This window comes from Rhinatrema bivittatum, chromosome 2 (genome assembly GCF_901001135.1).
Source record: "Rhinatrema bivittatum chromosome 2, aRhiBiv1.1, whole genome shotgun sequence".
Classification (NCBI taxonomy): domain Eukaryota; kingdom Metazoa; phylum Chordata; class Amphibia; order Gymnophiona; family Rhinatrematidae; genus Rhinatrema; species Rhinatrema bivittatum.
Window position 1 is genome coordinate 505,049,534 of NC_042616.1, and position 20,180 is coordinate 505,069,713.

The following is a 20,180-nucleotide window of genomic DNA, read 5'->3' on the forward strand; positions in this document are numbered from 1 at the left end:
CAAACAGCTTAACAACACTGCAACCTTTGAAAACAGTAGTAATAACCTAGCTGGAAATGGTTAAAGTGTTTGCAGACGATTATCTACGTGCAATTACCAGCATCAGCTTCCCATCATTCAGTCTTGGTTCATGAATACTACTCTACTCAACTGCCAAGGCAGCCTACAGAAACCATGGGAAGTCATTCTGCTTGCTGGTGACCATCTCTGACTCTATGTTTTCCCTGATACACATCTTGATTCAGCAGGAAAAGCAGCATGTAGGAGCAGACTCAGCTGTTTTGCACAGTGTCTAGGTCATATCGTACCAAACACATGATTAAAAATAAGTAGAGATATTGAAGATAAAAAGGTTACGTAGCAGTTCTACTATATATAAAACCAATAATTGCAGCTTCTAAAAACTACTCCTAGTAGACTGAAATTTTGAAAGACACAAATAAGCCTGGGAACAGGGAGTGCGCGCTGGTAACCAGTGTGTGGGAGGGTGCAATGCTGAACATTAGACAGCATGGTTTTTTTTATTGCAATTTCAGCACAAAGAGTCAAACAGCAGCCATACTCCAGTCTAAAATACCGGGAGTGGTTCTAGTGGTCACACATTCAGGGATGTGCCTCTCATTCCGTTTCCAGAAGTGGGATTATACATCCCAAAAGTTCTCATAACCTGGCAGAACAGGCTCACTGTTCCTGTTATTTTCCATCTAACTAGAATAGCAGTGCAGTGTAGTGCTCAGCGTCCAGAGCTGTGAACCTGGGGGCTGACATTCAAATGATTTTGGCGTCTAACCTGGGCAGTTAGGCACCTAGATCTTCCTAAATGAAAATGCCCCCCCCCCCTCAAATTTCAACTGTACCTAAGTATAAACATCTATTTTTACTAGGTGTCTAAAATATGGGCAGGGCCAGGGTCAATAAAAAGCAGGCCTGAATTTCAGCACCTATAAAACTGAAGCACCGGGCTGAGGCACTCAGTTTGCTAGGAAGGTCCTCCACCCCTATTCCACAGTCACATTCCCAAATCCTGCACACACCAACTGAAAGACACTTGCCTTTTAAGTTAATTCATTTAATATAAATGTTGACAACATCTGCAAATTAAAAAGAGTCGTCCTTCCGGATGTAAAAGCTGATTTTAAATAAGCTGCGGTGTGACAGCTAAAGACCGCCACGGAGCTCTAGGCATTATGGATAGCTCCCATGGGCCTACCCACTTTCTGCTTCACAGCATGTCTGCTTCCCACGTCTCTCGGTGTTCAGCATCTTGGCTGTCGCAGACTCCCGTGCAGCTTCAGCTAGCATCAGCCTGCAGACGTCAAATAAAAACTACGAGGGCTTAGATGATCAGTACTCCCAGGACAGACAGCCTTAAACATAGCGCCAATGTCAGCAATCACATTAACGAAGCCCTTAACCTTCTCACAGGAGATGCATCTTTTTCCAGTTTTATGCTGGTTAAGGCATGTTACTAAATGACTGCAAATATTTTGTCTTACTGGTGGGTGAAGGGCTCGTCTATTTTAATTTATCTACCAATACCTTTATTAAAATGAATCACTTATGCATCTGAACTAAGCAATGAACAACATTACATTCATAAATAAGCTCACCTCGCTGACACGAGAGAATGGGCATTTTCAGGGACGGCTCCTACGTTACGGAACTCACTTCCAGAAGAGATTAATTTATCAGATTGTTTAAAAGAATCCAAATCTATGCTCAAGATCTATTTTTATCGACAGGCTTATCTATGATTATATAGCAATGGGCAATAGTTCCCATGAATAGACTATTCTGGCTGGAAATGTATTAGGGTCAGTCTGTTTTTTATGATAATATTGGTCTTGTCTCACTGATGGAATATCTAACAAGCCTATTTGGATCAATCTAAGGTTGCACGTTGGTTGGTACAGTCGCAGGAGAACATTGGGCCAAGGGGATGTGTCGCAGCTGATTGATTTAAAACTAAAAACATCTCTGAAGGAGACGGTAAGCCAGTGAAGATCCATCAATACGGGCATAAAATGCTCCCTGCGACTCCTGCCAGATATCAGGCGGATGGCTGCATTCTGGATTAATTGCAGTGGTTAGATGGTTGATTCAGGTAGCCCAATATTATATTGCATTGTAAATAATCCAGCAAAGGAGGAATCGATGCTTGGACCAACCAGCCAAAAACCGTACTGATCTAACACATTTTTTTAAACCACCAAGATCTCGTAGTTTGTAAAATCCAGCCCACCCTACCAATTTAATGTGGGTGCGAAAAGACAGGTTAGAGTCCACCATACCCCCGAGGCTTCTCACTGATCAAAAATGTGACACCATCAAGAAGGACAGTGGAAGGCTGTACTCGTATTATGTTTCTGAATTAGAATAAAATCAGTTCTGACCAAGTTCAAGGCCAATTTATTTTAAAAACAGCCATTGCTTAACCATGGGAAAAAAAACAAATCTGAAGCAAATTAAGCGTGTCAGCCGAAGTTGGTTATATGTTACTAAACGACACCAGAGTTTCTCTACAGCAGAAAGCATGTGGTATGAAATTCCAAAACATGTTTTTCAAAGCCATTACGCAGGAAATAAACTCCCTACCCATAATACAACAGGTTTATCTGTGCACTGAGCAATGTGCATACATATCTCCACTCAGTGCACCAAACAGAAGGTCCTACCAATGATGTCCTGCCTCTTTCACAGTCAAATCCCTATTACAAAAAAAAAAAATATATATATATATGTCAGCAATAGGAATCAGCCCAGCCTGGTGCAGCTCTCCCTGCTTCCTCTGGTGCCGACGCTGCAAACTATGTCCCAGACAGCGCTAGTTAACCTGCATGGGATCACTGTAAATTTGGAAAAAAGAAAGGGAGGAAAGTATCATGAGCCAAGACTTAGTTTTTGAGTACTTGCCAGGTTCTTATGGCCTGGATTGGCCACTGTTGGAAAGAGGATGCTGGGCTTGATGGACCCTTGGTCTGACCCAGTATGGCTTGTTCTTATGAAGGAGCTCTTTAATCTCCCAGTACTCAAACTGTGAGGCAAGTATTTTAAGAAGGATCCCGAAAATCCCAGGATTTTTCTTTTCTGGTGCTATGAACACTGATGACATTATATAAGATGTTAATGACAGACATTTTAGGATAAAACCAGTTTACTAAAAACTCTTCATTCTTTTCTCCAGCACAGCAGAGCAAAGCATACAGGAAATGCATCACTATGTCAACTCCATCTACAGCGACAGCAAAGCAATGCAATCCATTCCACTTTCAGGAGATCCTCTAGCAGGAAATACCGTACCTAGAAGGACCTTCCACACCAAGATACGGTACATGGACGGGAGGGGAAACCGCTGACTGAACGTGCAAAGTTTCTCTACATCTGAAAAACAAATGAAGACTTTTTAGAGATGAGAACAGATTAAAGAAAGCAGCATTATGCATTTTCCTGTTAAAAATATCTTTATACCTGCACATCAAATAAGCACATGCAGAACAGTGCACTAGCCTGACAGCTGAAGGTAGGTCCAGCACCCTGCTAGAACTGGGCTCTATCCCCAGATCACATTTGCTCTGCGCAGGCCGGGAGTGACACTGAATGAGTCTATGGGAAGCTAATTTCTATTAAGCCTGAAACCAGTTTTTGCCAAGTCTAGATTTATGAATGTTCATCCACCACAGGCGGCAGTGGCCAAACACACCGGTATGGTTCTACATGCCAAGCTGCAGGCTGTAAAAAGGAGCGGCCTCAATCAACGTGCCCGTTTTACAGTTATCAATGGACCTAACCCTGCTAATAAAAATTCTAAGAACTCAAGACCTGGAAGCAAAAGCGATAAAGTCCCGCCCACCATAATACCCAACACAACCTGCACAGGCATCATAAACAGAAAAAAAAAAAAGAGGTGGGGAAAGCACCGCCTTGATGCAGGCAAAAAGACATAAATACTTGAAACAAACAAATAAATAAAAGGCACGTCACCTAAGCGGTCGTCTTTCAGCAGGATCTCCAAGGACTTCTTCTCTTCCACTCCACGAAAGCCAACTTTTTCATAATACACCGAGCGAAAGTTTCTCTGCGAGTCCTCTGCCATCTTTCACTCTACAGAAGAAAAAAAAACAACTGACTGAAAGCAGGAGATCCAAGACAACTACTACAGGCCGTGCACGCTGACCTAGCAGAGATCTTGCTTGCCTTCCCCCTCCCCCCAACTTTTACAATAGGGACATACAAAAGAAGGGCAAGGAGTTTTCATCCACCCCCAATAACAGACTCCTATTTCACAACCAAGCCAGAATGACACCGGCACTCTTCTGTCTGCTTTCAGATCTACTGCCTCGATGCTTGGGCTCGACGGGGCAGCGTCTGCCCGTCAGGAACCCGAGGCACGTAGCTCGCCGGTGATTCAGGAGGGGCGACGACACCTAAGCAGCTGGATCCACATGTTACTGTGAAATGAGGGCAGCCTTCGGCATCTGAAGCAGCTCACCTTGCTTTCAAGGAGGATACTGAGGCCCCTAGGGCCGGAGAAGCCAGCAGAAGTGAAGGAGAAGATGACGCCATATCATCCGCCCCCGAAGTCCTTTGAGACAGGGTTAGGTTTGACTGAAGCGCAGGAGGTGTGCAGGGAGTATCAGCTGTGCCCTCGGTGGTTACACTACAGTCACTGTGGTTTGCCATTCAATTTTTGAGTGAAGCCTTTCATTCAGAAAATTGATAAGGTTTTAAGTTTTTTTGTTTTGTTTTTCAGGGAAGCTGAAAGCCCTAGTCCAGCAACATGAGCACGAACAAACAAGTTAACAAGTTTTGGATCTTGAGAACTGTACTGCTGTTCCTGTTATAATTCTGGGGTCCACAGAAGACCGAAGGCTTTGGACAAGCAGTTAAAACTCTGCCTCTTCAATTTTCCTAAATCTATGTTGTTTACTCCAGAGGGTACATCACAGAAATTTTGAGAATTCCAGCTGAAACCATTCCCCCTAAACTAGGGCACCCTACCTGGATGTGGGAAGGGAGGGGAACTTGAGGGAGAACATCTTTCCATGGACAATCTAAACCTAATCAGGACTTTTGGAAACCTTAGCAGAGAGAGAATGGAGGTCTGAACTACCTCAAAAGTGATGTTTGCTCCGGAGCATGACCAAAACTGGGCTCTGAAGGGTTTTTTTGTTTTGTTTTAAGATGTTGCCTCTCTCAACCTTTTGATCTGTATTTTTCAGGGCTCAGAAGAGGCACAAAGAATTTGATTCTTCAGTGGGGCGGGGAGAATCACATCTTGCTTCGCTTTCCATGTAAATGGGCCATAAAATTCGAAGCTAATACTTATCTATTTTATGAGCAGAGTCAGTTAAAGGACTTTCCAGATGCAAAAGATAGTTCTAGGAGTTCGGCAGTCCGGGTAGAGTCTGATTGGCCACCTGGGCTCCTAATTTGTTAAGATCAGGCTATGTCAATGTTAGTTGTCTCTGAAAACACGTGCTTGTATTTTCTTTTATTGTGTTTGTTTTCTATTTTTAAAATTTATATACATTGGCTCTTTTTCTCTCTTTTGATCTCCCCATGTTTCAGGCCAAATGTAATCAAAACAGTGTAATATATTTATTTTCCTTTTTAATGAACTTTTTGAAAATATATAAAAATAGTTAAGAAAAAAAGAAAAAAAGAAAATTGCTTTAAACATGGCCCTTCCATGACAGAAGCTATATTATACAAGGCAAGTTCTTGAGATCTCTGGTGCAAGCTCCTAAACGGATTCCAACTCATCTGGGCTCAGTTTCTTGCTTTAAATCCCTCTCTCTAGATCAGTGTTTCCCAACCTTTTCAAGCCCAAGGCACACCTGCATTAACAAAAATGTTATGTGGCGCACCAGCCTCCAAGGGGCAGCCAATGTGGGCATGGAGAGGACTAATATGCTCAAAAGAAGAATCAGGGAAGCACTGAAAGCCCCATCAGTCTCTTTTCCAAATGACAGCTGGCTCAATTAGTTACCTTGGCTGCCAGAGCTCCTCCACCACTGCTGCATCCAGTGTTCAGTACATGCTCTCCCCAGCTCATTCAGCCTGGGGAGAGCAAAAGAATGAAGCTCAGGAGAGGAAAAAGGAGAAGGTACTGTGTACAAGCAGAGCCCAGCTGCTGGCCTGGATCTCAGCAAGAGGCAGAGGGTGACTTTTCCATAGCACGCTCGATCAGGTCTGAAGGCACACTAAAGCAGCGGTTCTCAACCGGCGTGTCGCCACATTTCCCAGTCCCCTGCTGACTCGGCTGCTCCCCCTGCCCCAGTGAAATAGGAATTCATCCTCCGCCTGGGCTTAAAATGCTGACAGCCTGGGCAGAACGCAGCAGGAGAGTTGGAATCAGCGGAACCAGCATGGTGTCTTCTTCCCACCCCCCACCACCCTGGAAGTGAAAGTGGTATGCAGCAGCCGCACACGCGTGAAGAAGAGACCATGCTAGTGTGTGCAGCATCAGCCCGAAGAAGAGCAGCGTGGCGCGGAGCAAAAGAGAAGCAATGTCAGCCCCCGAGGCCAATGGAAGTCCTTTCTTGAGGCTGCGAGGGCTGGAAATGGCTGATGCTGCCGCTAGTTTGGTGGGGCGAGAGAGAGAGAGAGTGAGCAAGCATATGTGTTTGAGATCCTGTGTGTGTGTGTGTGTGTGTGTGAAAAGCATGTATGTGAGTGAATGATTTAGAGCCTATATGTATAAGTGTGTAATTGTGAACCTGTGTGTGAGAGATAGCATGAATGTAAGTGTATGATTGAGAACCTGTAAGTGTGTTTGAGATCCTGTGTGTGTGTGTGTGTGTGTGTGAAAAAGCAAGTATGTGAGTGAGTGAGAGCCTATATGTGTAAGTGTGTGAATAAGAACCTGTAAAGTTTTAGTGAGAGAGATCGTGTGTATGTATGATTAAGAGCCTGTGGGCTAGATTTTAAAAGCCCTGCGCGCCTATTTTGCATAGGCCGCCGGCGTGAGCATAAGTCCCGGGGCATGTCCGGGGGCGGGTGGGCGGTCCTGAGTCCCCCGGCACTGCAGCCTGTGCCGGGGGATGCCGAGGCGGCGCGCGCAAGTTACGCCTGCTTGAAGCAGGCGTAACTTGCACAACAAAGGTGGGGGGGGGGGGGATAGCGGAAGGAAAGTTCCCTCCGAGGCTGCGCAGCTCGGCGCGCACAGGCTGCTGATTTTGCGCAGCCTTGCGCGCGCTGACCCCGGATTTTTGTTCGCGCCGGTTGCGCGAACAAAAGTAGGCGCGCACATACTTATTTAAGATCTATCTATGAGAGACAGCATGTTTGTCTGTGTGTGGTTGAGGACTGGTGTAGGTGAGAGAGCATGTGAGTATATGATTGAGAGCCTTTGTGTAAGTGAAAGAAACAAGCATGTATGTGTGTGACTGAAAGCCTGCATTGTGTAAATGTGTGGTTCAGAGCCTATATAAGTGAGAGCATGTGCATGTGTGTGTGACTGAGACCCCGTGTGAGAGAGAGAGAGCTTGTGTGTGACAGAGGAGAAAGCTGCAAGCAAACCATCCCTCCTGTGAATTCAAAATCTCAGGAGCACCTGGATATCAAACGTTCCCAGGTATGCAGAGCAAGGCATTTTTTATTGGGTCTTTTTTTATTTTTTTATTTTTATTGGGTCTTTGTGTCTGCTATTTTGAAATATCTTATTGGTATCTAGAAAATTTTGATATGAGTTTTTAATTATTGGATATTCCATTCATCAACTATTTTGAAATCTGTTCTTCTTGTTAGTATGGTTTTACTGCTATTGATTTTAGATTTCTTGATTTTGTTTTGAGCACTGGTGAAGTTTCTCGTTTTCCTTTGTTTCACTACGGACAGTCTATGGCTTGTTGCGGTTTCCATTCAGTTTTTGTCTGCATGTTTCTAGTTATGCTTTATGGTCTCTTTATTCTTTGTTAGGTGAGGGTCTGTACTTGTGACTGAAGTAAGGTATTCTATTGGCTATAGTTTCTGTGTAGGGCTCTATAGTAGCCTGGCTTGTTCCATTTTCCTAATAGGAAGAGTATTGGTGTCTTAAGGCCTGGTGTAATATTTTCAGTGTTGCCTTTTCTTAGGTAAGGTAGTTACTGTTTTAAGTGCTAGAAATTGGTGTGGGATGTTTACTATTTATGCAATTTCTGTTCAGACAGTATATGTATCTTCCCCTTGTGTCATTCTTAACAATAAAAATAATACTGGGCCTTTATTTTTTTTTTATTTCCACCATGAATTGTAATGAACAGTGTGTCACACATGTGAGCGTGGTCTTTCAGGTGTGTCACGATGGGGAAAAAGGTTGAGAACCATTGCATTAAAGTAACATGTTGGCAAAGAGAGACCATATGGCCTATCTAGTCTACCCATCCGCCCAACTAATTTAGCTTTATTCCTTGGGGAACACACTGCTCTAGAGCTGTAGCACAAAGATGGAACACGGATGTCAACATGGGTTTTGTTTCTCAGCTGACACATCCTGAACTTCAAATTCCCATTTCAATTTGCAGAAACCCATAAAGCCCATAAACCACGCTGGCACCGGAAGACATCTTTTAAAAAGCAATTTTTACCAACAGAAGCATACAATTTAGTCGCTGCTATTCCTTATTAATACTTACAATTACAAAATATGAAATTCCTATTATTGTCAAGCAAGTTATTAAAGCTAACTACAGAACAGATCTTGCTCAGAATTTTGAAAAAAAAAAACAACTCAGAAATGTTATTAAAAGGGAAACATGCTGCAGCTTTACAGGACATTTTCATAAGCAGCCATTACTTAGGTAATAATCCGAGATGACCAGGGAACTGTGCTCTTGGCTGCTCTTCCCCGATGATGCATGCTTCTTTTACAATCAGGGAAATTAGGAGAGGGAGAAGTGATTACACAGAATCAGGCTGATGCAATAAAGTGCACATAAAAAACGTGCGTCCAAACTGAGCGCCCGTTTTTTACTGCACGCACATTCACCTATCTTGGGCCCTCAATGCAATAGGCAAATGAACCACCGTGATAAAAAGGACACACTAAGGATAAACTGTTCATACATGGCATCGGGCACCCAGGAGATGTGGCTCTAAGCAGGTTAGGAAAATGGATGTTCAATTTTACGAGTGTCCATTTTCCTAACCTGACCACCATCAAGACTCCCCCCCCCCCCCCCCATTTTGCTGCTTTCTGTGGTTCCTCCAATTTAATATCATGACGATATTAAGTCAGAGAAACCACAGAAAATAGTATTTTCTGCTTTTCTGTGCAGATTTAGGGCTGGCATTAATTTTTGAGGGTTAAAATGTACACATCAGGCACACAATTAATTTTTACATCGGAGGTACTAGCTAATAGCTTCATCAACATGGCATTTACACATGATGTGCACTTTTAGCTACGCCCTAGTTTGGATGTTTGTTTTGAACGCGCTGATCCCCTTATTGCATCAGGGGTTATGGACACGCATCTAAATGCAGGTTAACCTGAACGCATGATATTGAATCAGCCTAATTGAGTACATGTTTACCGTTTCACCACAGGTCAGCCTGCCACTGATCTAACTGACAAAGTGGAGACAAGAGATAGGTCAACCTTTAAAATGGTCCTGGCTATCCTGAATTCTGGGATGAGGCAGTGATCATCCTAACTGCAAGGCCACAGAGGCAATGGATTAAAAAGCAGGGTCAGTTCAGCCTGTGCCGTCCCCAGGCGACCTGCAGCTATCTAGTAATTTGCTAAACCAAACAGGCCACGGACAGAGACGTGCACCATGCAAATTTCAAGCACTAGCAGTATCTTTCTGGGTTGCTTTGGACCTCAGAAAAATGCATACAAATACATACGTACAGCATCAATTATAAACTAGAAAAAAAAATGCTGGTTTTGTTCTTACTTATTTTTCCACAGGACTAAGAGATCAGCTAGAAAGAAAAAAAAAAAAACAGGTTACAGCAGGGCTGACCCGAGGCTTCTTCAGGTTAAGAGAGGTGAGGGCAGCATGTCAGAAGCAAGAAAAACACACTTCCGATATAACGAGAGCAGCTGCACCGAGCCGAGACAGCGTCAGGGACTGGTGTTACATTATCAGGCGTCCCGAAGGAAACACAGGTTTGTTGTGCTGCAAAAAAAGTGCTCCCCACAGTAGGGGATGGGGATTACTGGTGCTACCTAAAGAGCAGCGTAATTTAGCCCTTAGGGATGCATCAGGAGCTGTCACTGGCAGATCCATATACAATTAGTGAAAATATGCTAAATGACATCGGATCTCTGACGCGTTTCCGTATTCGAGGGGGTGGGGGCCGGGAAAAAGAAAAGCGGAAGCGCCGCTGGGTTAAATTGCGCATGTGCAACCTAAACTGAAGCAAGGATTGGTTGTGCCGATCATTTTAGTGGGGAGGGGGGGGGCCGTCCTAGCCATTGGTCGGCCGTCACCACCCCCCCAGCCCCCCCCCCCCTCCCTCTCCGCCTATTGGGCGGTGTCCGCCCCCAACTTTCTCTGTAGTCTTTCCACACCCAGAGCTCTGAGCCTTCCCTTTCTCCCTGTCTCTGCTGCTAAAAGTGGGAGGTCTTTGTTCTTGTATCGAAGTGCACATCGTCAGGAGAGAGGCAAGGTGGTTCTGGATCTGGAACAATCCTCCTGCTCCTAAACAATAGACAATGCAAACCGCAATACTCAGCGATCGTTCCTCCCCGACAATAGGGAGTACGCGCTTAACAAACTATGTCCAGCCCTATAGTTCTGCTCGTTCTCCAGGATTGAATATCAACGATCGTAGAAAATGATCAGGATTTCTTGTCTTAAAAATCATATATTGCTTTCCTATCCCAATTACCAGGTGTGAGCTTCAGTATTGTCTTGGGGATTTTGAATTACTTTATAGCATTAAACACCAGGATACGAGTTTTGTGTTTTCTGTGTTCTGCCACTAGATATCACTGTAAGAGCAGCCTACATCGTTCTGCCTCACTTTCCCCCACCCCCACGTACAGGATCAATGAGTCCTAGTTTGCAAGTCCACAAGGAAAGCATGATATGTACGGATCATGAAACAGGCAATGTAACCTAAAGTGCTCATGTTTATCTCAATTCACCTAGGTGAGATTTTTGTGCTTTAAGTAGTTTAACAATTTTCTCAAGGGGAGTTCCTCAGCCAATTGAAATCATGATGTAGAACGATGCGATAGATGGGTGACTGTCCAGGATGTGGTATGGGTTATCTCTGTGACAAATGGATGGTTCAGGGCTAGGGCCACAGTGATACAAAACCTCTTCTCTACGCCCCTACTTCAGATCCCTGCAAAGGTGGCCTATGTGAAAGGAGATAGTGGTCTCAGCCGAGTTGCAGGGGGCTACAAGCAATATGTTCACATTGCTGCGCTTATCAGATTCCTGCTGCACACGACATCTATCACTTGTGACAAGGACATACTGGGAGAAAAATTTTGGCTCTCCCTTGCCTTGAGTCACTTAGGACTAGAAGCATTTAATGACCCCATGAACAGGGTACAGTTTTCCTAGTATCACATCTCAAAAAGCTGGGATAATTTTTATTTTTACTATTGTATCCCATGGTTACTAACTCAAATGGCACTCAAGTACCCTTTGTGAAATTGTTAGTTTCGTGTTGTTTTATCTGAGCATTCTCCAGTTTTAGGAGTCACTCTTTGGAGAACACTGGAAAAGACAAGATCTCCCAGCTCTAGATGATCCAGCTCCCTGTAGAGCATTTGCCAGCTGCAGGGTGGGAAATGCCAATTGATTTATTGGGACTCCTTTTGCTGAGGCATGGGGCAAACCAACCTCATGGGAATACCATGGAATTGCATCAGTCCACTATGTAGTGAAGTCTCAGCGATATAAGCAGCATTTATTCATAGATAGAGATATACTGACAGCATGGGGATTTTATTGAACTGTAACAACTACCTCTGAACTGGAACCTTTGCTGTGTTAAATGTGTCCAAGAAAATAAACCAGATGGTTGGATTCAACTGGAGTGAAATCCATGCTGTTATTTTGGAGTCACATGGAAGGTGGAGAGACCAGGAAGGAAGGGTACACCGTTTGAGAAATCCTGATTTTTAAGAGACCGTGTACTGGCCGGTTACACTATGCGGTTTCAAGTTTGATTATTTTTTTCTGTAGACAAACCTACTGGCGGGAAGAATGCCGTCTATTTCCCAGTAGACAGCATGAAAGAGAAAATCCCAGACCTGCAAAAGAGGACCTACTGTAATAGTGCTTCTCACCCTTTATAAAATTTTGGGGTACACTTTCAAGTTTACTGAATCCTCCTGGCACACCAAACCAAATTTTGCATGATTCTCATCCTCCCTCCACAGGCAGGAGGGGGGGGGGGTTACCTTTTCTCATGTGTGCAGCTTCAATCTGACATCTGAATGTGTGAAACCAGTCAGTCCTGCAAAATTACAGGACCATACATATTTGAACACCAGATTGAATTTGGCAGAGATGGAGCACACAGGTTAGAAGCACTACTCTTCTCCCACTGGAAAGGAAGGAGGGAGGGTAAGATTCTCAGGGTTCTGGAACACTAGTTCCCTGCTAATGCTGTTAATAAATGAGCAATTCATTTTGGTGGGAGGGGAACGTCTGGTGGACTATTTGCACGGAACATTGCAGTAATCTACTCACAAAATTCACCTAAAAGCACATTCTGTTATCACAAAATATGTTTAGCCCAGTACTAAAGCCTCCATGCTGGTGGGTATGTTCTGCATACAAGAGAATTAATTACACACCAGAAAAAAAGGCCATGGAGAAAGACTACTGCTGGTTTTGTGGATGGCCAGACTAGATAGACCCTGTGGTCGTTTTCTGCCATCATGTTTCTAAACTAACTTGTACTGTTAACCCAAATATATGCTGCACTAATGAGATGCAAAAGCAGGCCTTTTTTTTTCAAGGGGTTATATGTCAGTACTGAGTACCAACACCTTTCCTCCAACTGCAAATAGGCCTGAAGTCTCCCCCAAAAAACATGCATCCGCTGCCATCTCCGCTTACACCCCCTGTCGTACATGGGGGAAGTGATTGCTGCCTGGGCAGGGAAGTAGGGGAGAGGATGAATATTTGGCCCCTGGGGAAAGAGAGAAGAGATTCAGCCTGCCTGCTGGGAAGAGGAAAGTGAAAGGGAGAGGACTCTGGTTGGGGGCAGGGGGAGAGGAGAGGGCAAGTAGTGTGAGGGGTTGGGATGTGCTTACATTTGGTCAGCCAAGTCCACATCATGGTTCTATTGTGGAGGGAGGTCTTATGTTGGGGCCACCAAGCTCTCATTTGTGTGATGGTGGAGCTGCTGAGTCCCCATTGTTTTTGTGTGAGGGGGGTGTTTATGTTAGTGTCCAGAGGCAGTATTTTCATTTTGGTTTAGTGATTTGCAGAGGTCAGCTTTGGGAATGTGAATGTGCAGCATCTCTGATATCTTTGTGTTTTGCATAATACTGGAGGAAATGCATTTCTGTCTCTATTTCACCAGTGTTCCACTGCATGCGGTGTCTGGCTTCTTGGTGGTTCCAGCTCAGGTTTTGTCTGCAGCTTTCTATTATAATTTGTCACTTATTCTGTAGCGGGTGAGGGTCTATCCATGTTCTATCTGTTGTGATCAAGGTGAAGTATTCTGCTAGTTTTGGTGTAGTGAGCTGTAGCAGGCTGGCTTGTTCCCTTTCCCCAATAGGTGTATTGGTGTTCTAGGGTCAGGTGTGGTATTTGTCATTCATTATTTATTGTTAAGACTTATAGCCCACTAACAAAATTAAAATCCTTAATTAGAACTACATAAAACAAGTAAACAGATAACAAACATTAACAAGTATAATTATATCTCCCACTGCTGACAATAGAAGCAGTATTTCATAATGCCTGCATCAACATAACACCAGAGAGAAAGATGCCGTATGCTGTCACCTGAAGAGCCCAGCTAAGTCAAACACAATCAGTGGATTCCTTGAATCAGACATCAAATGCCAGAGTACAGAAATGAGCTTTAAATAAAGAAAGGATGGTTTGGACTTGTAGTCTTCAGAGAGTGCGTTCCAAAGGATAGGGCTAGCCACTCAAAATAGCACTTCCAGGGACACAACAAACCAAATCAGTTTTAGAGAAGGTATGTAGTTCTGCAGTCAATTGCAGGGGGCAGGGCCCTGGATGGTTGCCCCCTTCCATCCCCAATGAAAGCCCAGCCTGTGAGTACCAGCACCTTTTTTCCCCAGAAAAAAAAAGCTTTGTGCAAAAGTATGCAAACTCTCTCATTATCTCATGCCTACCTGGTGCAAAGGTGGAGGACCTCACATCACCTAAATAGGATTTTAGACAGTGCTGGGGAGGAGCTGGCTGTCTTGGTACATGTGGGCACCAACAACATAGGAAAATGTGGGAGGGAGGTTCTTTAAGCAAGATTTAGGTTCTTGGATAGAAAGCTGAAATCCAGAACCTCCAGGGTAGCATTCTCTGAAATGGCCCCTGCTCCACGCGCAGGTCCCCAGAGGGAGGCAGAGCTCTGGAGTCTCAGTGCATGGATGAGACGATGGTGCAAGGACGAGGGATTCAGTTTTGTTAGGAACTGGGGAACCTTTTGGGGAAGGAGGAAACTTTCCCGAAGGTATGGGCTCCACCTTTAACCAGGGTGGAATCAGGCTACTGGCACTAATCTTTAAAAAGGAGATAGAGCAGTTTTTAAACTAGAACAAAAGGGGAAAGCCAACAGTCGCTCAGCAGCGCATGGTTCAGAGGGAGGTATCTTCAAAGGATACTAATGATGCATTAGAGATAGGGCATCCCAACAGAGGTTCCAATAATATGAAAAGTAGTCCAGGTGACTATAATTAAAGACTAACCTGAGCTAAAAGATTCCAATTTATCCCTGTCAACTGAAAAGCAGAATGTTAATACACACAAAATACTCACTTTGAAATGTTTGTGTGCTATTGCCAGAAGTCTAAGAAGTAAGTTGGGAGAGTTAAGGAGTCCTCCAAACTCCTTTGGAGGACTCCTCCAAACTCCTTTTGACAAGATGGCTGAGACGTGAAGTCCATTTTGAACGGTAACTGACTCTTGGTATAACATCATTTGATGTGCCCCTGACGAAGCTTAGCAAGCGAAACACCGGCCCGTGTAGGGCAATAAAAACGAGCTGTCTGATAAGAGTCTGATATACTTTGAATTCCATGGAGGACAATTTTAATTAAAAAGAAAAAAGCTCTATAAAAATAGTTTTTGCAGTATTCAAGCATTAAAAACCGATGAAGGTGGATGATTGAGTAGACCGGTTAGTGTCTGCTATAAAGGCATATAACGTCAGGCTTGCTGACACCTTCTTAGGCTAATATTTACAATATTGCGATTTCCACAATTTTTGTTACTAGATTATTTCTGTGGTTATCTACTGACTCCCAGTTTGTTTGTTGTGCTCCAGATTTAAATTACCCCAATATTGATTGGGTAAGTGAAACATCAGGACATGCTAGAGAGAGAAAGATCCTGGATGGAATAAATGACAGTTTTATGGAGCAATTTTAAATCTAATTCTCAGTGGAGCGCAGGATTTGGTAAGAGAGGAAACAGTGGTGAGGTCGGTTGGCAATAATGATCATAATATGATCAAATTTGAATTAATGACTGGAAAGGGGAAAGTAAGTCAATCCACGGCTCTAGCACTACACTTTCTAAAGGGAAGCTTTGATGAAATGAGAAAAATAATTAAAAAAAAAAAACGGAAAGGTGCAGCTACAAAGATTAAGAGTGTTCAAGGGCATGGACATTTTAAAATATGCCATCTTAGAAGCACAGTCCTGATGTATTCCTTGCATTAAGAAAGGTGGAAGGAAGGTCAAACAATTGCCGGCATGGCTAAGAAGTGAGGTGAAAGAAGCTATTTTAGCCAAAAGAACTTCATTCAAAAATTGGAAGAAAGATCCATCAGAAGAAAATAGGATAAAGCATAAGCATTGGCAAGTTAAATGTAAGACATTGATAAGACAGGCTAAGAGAGAATTTGAAAAGAAGTTGGCCACAGAGGCAAAAACTCACAGTAAAAACTTTTAAAAATATGTACGAAGCAGAAAGCCTGCGACGGAGTCAGTTGGTCCGTTAGATGATCGAAGGGTTAAAGGGGCACTCAGGGAAGATAAGAGCATCACGGAAAGACTAAACAAATTCTTTGCTTTGGTGTTTACTGAAGAGGACATTGGGGAGATACCCGTTCAAGAGACGGTTTTCAAGGGTAATGTTTCAGATGAACTGAACCAAATCACGGTGAACCCAGAAGATGTGGTAGGCCAGATCACCTGAAGAGTAGTAAATCACCTGGACCGGATGGTATACACCCCAGGGTTCTGAATGAACTAAAAAATGAAGTTTCAGATCTATTTCAATTAATTTGTAACCTATTATTAAAATCATCCGTTGTACCTGAAGACTGGGAGGTGGCCAATGTAACCCCAATATTTAAAAAGTGCTCCAGGGGTGATCCGGGAAACTACAGACCGGTGAGCCTGACTTCAGTGCTGGAAAAATTCATGGAAACTGTTATAAAGAATAAAATCACATAACATTTATATAGACATGGTTTAATGGGATACAGTTAGCATGAATTTACCTAAATGAAGCTTTGCCTCACAAATCTACATTTTTTTGAAGGGGTGAATAAACATGTGGACAAAGGTGAACCGGTAGATGTGGTATATTTGGATTTTCAGAAGGCGTTCACCAAAGTCCTTCATGAGAGACTTCTAAGAAATTTAAAAAGTCATGGGATAGGAGGTGATGACCTTTTATGGACTGCAAACTGGTTAAAAGACAGGAAACAGAGAATAGGATTAAATGGTCAATTTTCACAGTGGAAAAAGGTAAACAGTGGAGTGCCTCAGGGATCTTTACTTGGACTGGTTCTTTCTAATATATTTATAAATGACCTGGAAAGGGGTACAATGAGTGAGGTGATAAAATTTGTGGATGACTCAAAATATTGCAGAGCAGTTAAATCTTAAGCAGACTGTGATAAATTGCAGGAGAACCTTTTGAAAATGGAAGATTGGGCTTCCATATGGCAGATGAAATTTAATGTCGACAAATGGAAGGTGATGCATATAGGGAAAAATAACTCTTGCTGTAGTTACACAATGTTAGGTTCTATCTTAGGATTTAACACCCAGGAAAGAGATGTAGGCATCATAGTGGATAATACATTGAAATCGTCAGCTCAGTGTTCTGTGGCGTTCAATAAATCAAACAGAATGTTAGGAATTATTAGGAAGGGAATGGCAAATAAAACGGTCGATGTTATTACCCTTGGCCAATAACCCTTGATACTGTTTATGCAACTCCATCATTGCTCTCTGTTTCAACGGCAGATGGAAAAGGGGAAATAGATTCGTTCAGCAACCAAGGGCCCCGACTTTTATGGTCTGGGGAAGCAAGTATGGGGGTAATTTGCTGATGCAGCAGTTACTACCCTTAACCAATAAGACTGATACTTTGATGCAACTCAAAAATTGCTCTCTGCTTCAATGGCAAGGCATAACAGGGAATTGGATTAAGCAGCAATCAATGAGGGATAGTGTGAGAAACTGATAAGCACAGGGGTAATGGGGAATTGGATTCAAACAGCAACCAACAAGGGCCCTGACTTTTACGGTCTAGGAAACAAATAAGCATGGGGTAACTTACTTGGCACAGCATAAACTATCATAAGCTTACTGGGCAGACTGTATGAACCATTTGGTCCTTTTCTGCCGTTATTTCTATGTTTCTATGTCATAATGCCTCTGTATCACTCCATGGTGATACCGCACCTTGAATACTGTGTGTAATTCTGGTCGCCACATCCCAAAAAAGATATAGTTATGCTGGAGAAAGTGCAGTGAAAAGCGACCAAAATGATAAGGGGAATGGAACAGCTTCCCTATGAGGAAAGGCTAAAGAAGTTAGGATATGATAGAGGTCTACAAAATCATGAAAGGACTTGAAAAAGTTAATGTAAATCTGTTATTTACTCTCTCAAATACTAGAAGGACCGGGGGTGAGGGGGGGGGGGGCACTCCATGAAGTTAGCAAGTAGCTCATTTAAAACAAATCGAAGAAAATTCCTTTTTCACTCAGCGCATAGTTAAGCTCAGGAATTCATTGCCAAAGGATGTGGTTACGGCAGTTAATATAACTGGGTTTAAAAAAGATTTGGAAAGGTTCCTAGGGGAAAAATCCATAAACTGCTATTAATTAATAAGCAATAGTAGCTTGAGAGCTATTTAATGTTTGGGTACTTGCCAGGCACTTGTGACTTGGATTGGCCACTGTTGTAAATAGGCTGTTGGGCTTGATGCACCCTTGGTCTGACCCAGTATGGCAGATCTTATGTACCTGTTAGTCTACTGAAATAATAACTGTTAAAAACATACAAAACACAATACAAATGATTAAAGCACAAAACTTAACTACACCTCAAGGAGGTGTAAAGTTTAGTGTCTGGTGTAATGAGTGCCCAATTTGTATCTAGTTAACACTGATAGTTTTTACCTGCGTTAATGGTCAGTGTTAATGCATTTTAGTATATTGGCCCCTCAGAACTTACAGTACCTAACAACTTCATTACTTCTATACTACTCACTTCAAAGTAGTTTGTGGATTTTTTTTTTTTTTACTCTTTTTACAGATTAAAATTTAAAAATAAAACTTGACATTTAAGAAAAATCAATTGAAGGAACATCTTGGCAAATAAAGTAGGATTCATCTTTCTAGCTTAGTACAATCAAATATTGAGCTTCTGGAACACTCCGTCCCTCCCCTCTCCTCTGAATCCCAAAAAGGTCTCCCCCACATCACACCTCCTCCTTATGCCATGACGAGCTGCTTCTGTGCAATAATTACCAGCTGCTCGGCTGCATTAGTGATTCCTACTTCCCATCTTTGCTGAGAAATATGTAACAGTTCAACTTTAAAAGCCGCAGGCTGCATTTTCAAGTAATTCAGTCAACGGCCGGAATAAGGAAAACCATCGAGATAAATCATTTACATTTTTTTTTTATTTATTCCAATTCTGAGATGAAAATGAGAAAAAAAAAAAAAATCTTTAATGTTATGGAAATCTCCTCCTGTCACGCCGGCCCATTCAGATATTAAAGTCACCAGAGGGCTCCTGCTGTCATCAGAGCTCCAGGGCAGGCCCAGCAGGCTGATGCGGTGCTCAACTGCAAATATGATGTGAACAGGCAAAGGATCCATGATGAGGAACAAAGGGGTGAGGGCGTAGGCTCTCTCTCTCTCTCTCACACACACCCTGTCCTTGACACAAGTCAGTGATGGGGTAGGCAGCCAAATTTGCAGATTCTTAGGAATTTGAAAGGAGCCATGGTGTGAATGCTTCTGCCAGGCCTTTGGAACCAGACTGAGACCATCAACTCATTTCACACACATCAAACTAAAAGATGCACACCTTTTCATTTCACTAAGGCAGAGCTTTCCAAACTTTTCATGTTGGTGGCACACTTTTTAGACAAACATAATTTCACGACACAGTAATTCAGTCTACTAGCAAACCAGAGGTTAAAGGTTAAACGAACGAAACATATTTCGACAATTTATGTATGTTTCCTTAAATATATACATAAATAAAATGTTTCACGACACAACCTAGCTCATGAAAACCTTAAATTTATATTAAAAATATATATTCCAAGATTCATGTTATTGTTATAATTTATGAGAAACAATAATAAAACAAATTGTCTGTCCCCCACACCCTCATCTCTCTCCTCCCCCCAGCACATGTCTGGCCCCCACACACTCATATCTCTCCCCCTCAAGCACATGTCTGTCCCCCCAGCACGTTTGCCCCCCACTCACTCATCTCTCTCCTCCCCCCCAGCACATGTCTGGCCCCCACACTCATGTACCTCGTCTTTTTGATTGTTGCCAGTTAAGTGCTTCACTCCCTTCCATGATCACCAGACACTGCTGCTTGCAGTCAGTACTCCTCATGGCCAGGCCTCATCGGCAGCAGCAGCCAATGCAAGGATGGCTGGGCTCGTTCCACCCACCAAGCCCCCCCAAAAAACGCGATTGACAGCAAAAATCACCCAATAATAAGCAACCCATAAACTGAAAAAAAAAAAGTGAATCTCTAGAAAAAAAAAAGCCCAAACTCGCATCAGAGTTGACCGGGCTTGCACGACACACCTG

The 20,180-nt window shown here is 43.1% G+C and overlaps 1 protein-coding gene and 1 long non-coding RNA gene across 5 annotated transcripts in view; one reads left to right on the top strand and one right to left on the bottom strand.

Moving 5' to 3' along the window:
• Positions 1–10,266, bottom strand: part of LOC115085086 (TBC1 domain family member 7) — a 33,010-nt gene extending 22,744 nt beyond the window's left edge. Inside the window, exons 1-4 of one of the 3 annotated variants that reach the window (XM_029590680.1) lie at positions 10,157–10,266; positions 9,882–9,909; positions 3,982–4,101; positions 3,301–3,381 (exon numbers count right to left, since the gene is read on the bottom strand). In XM_029590680.1, the coding sequence (XP_029446540.1) occupies positions 3,301–3,381; positions 3,982–4,093 (193 nt within the window). In that variant the 5' untranslated portion in view covers positions 4,094–4,101; positions 9,882–9,909; positions 10,157–10,266. The other 2 variants (XM_029590678.1, XM_029590677.1) reach the window with 2 other exon arrangements.
• LOC115085087 lies at positions 10,011–11,980 on the top strand. 2 transcript variants are annotated; one of them, XR_003854711.1, is made up of 3 exons: positions 10,011–10,096; positions 10,919–11,046; positions 11,638–11,980. It is a non-coding gene; the product is annotated as an uncharacterized LOC115085087 (long non-coding RNA). The 2 variants fall into 2 exon arrangements; XR_003854710.1 differs by lacking the exon at positions 10,011–10,096 and adding an exon at positions 10,537–10,599.
• The last annotated feature ends 8,200 nt before the right edge of the window (positions 11,981–20,180 follow it).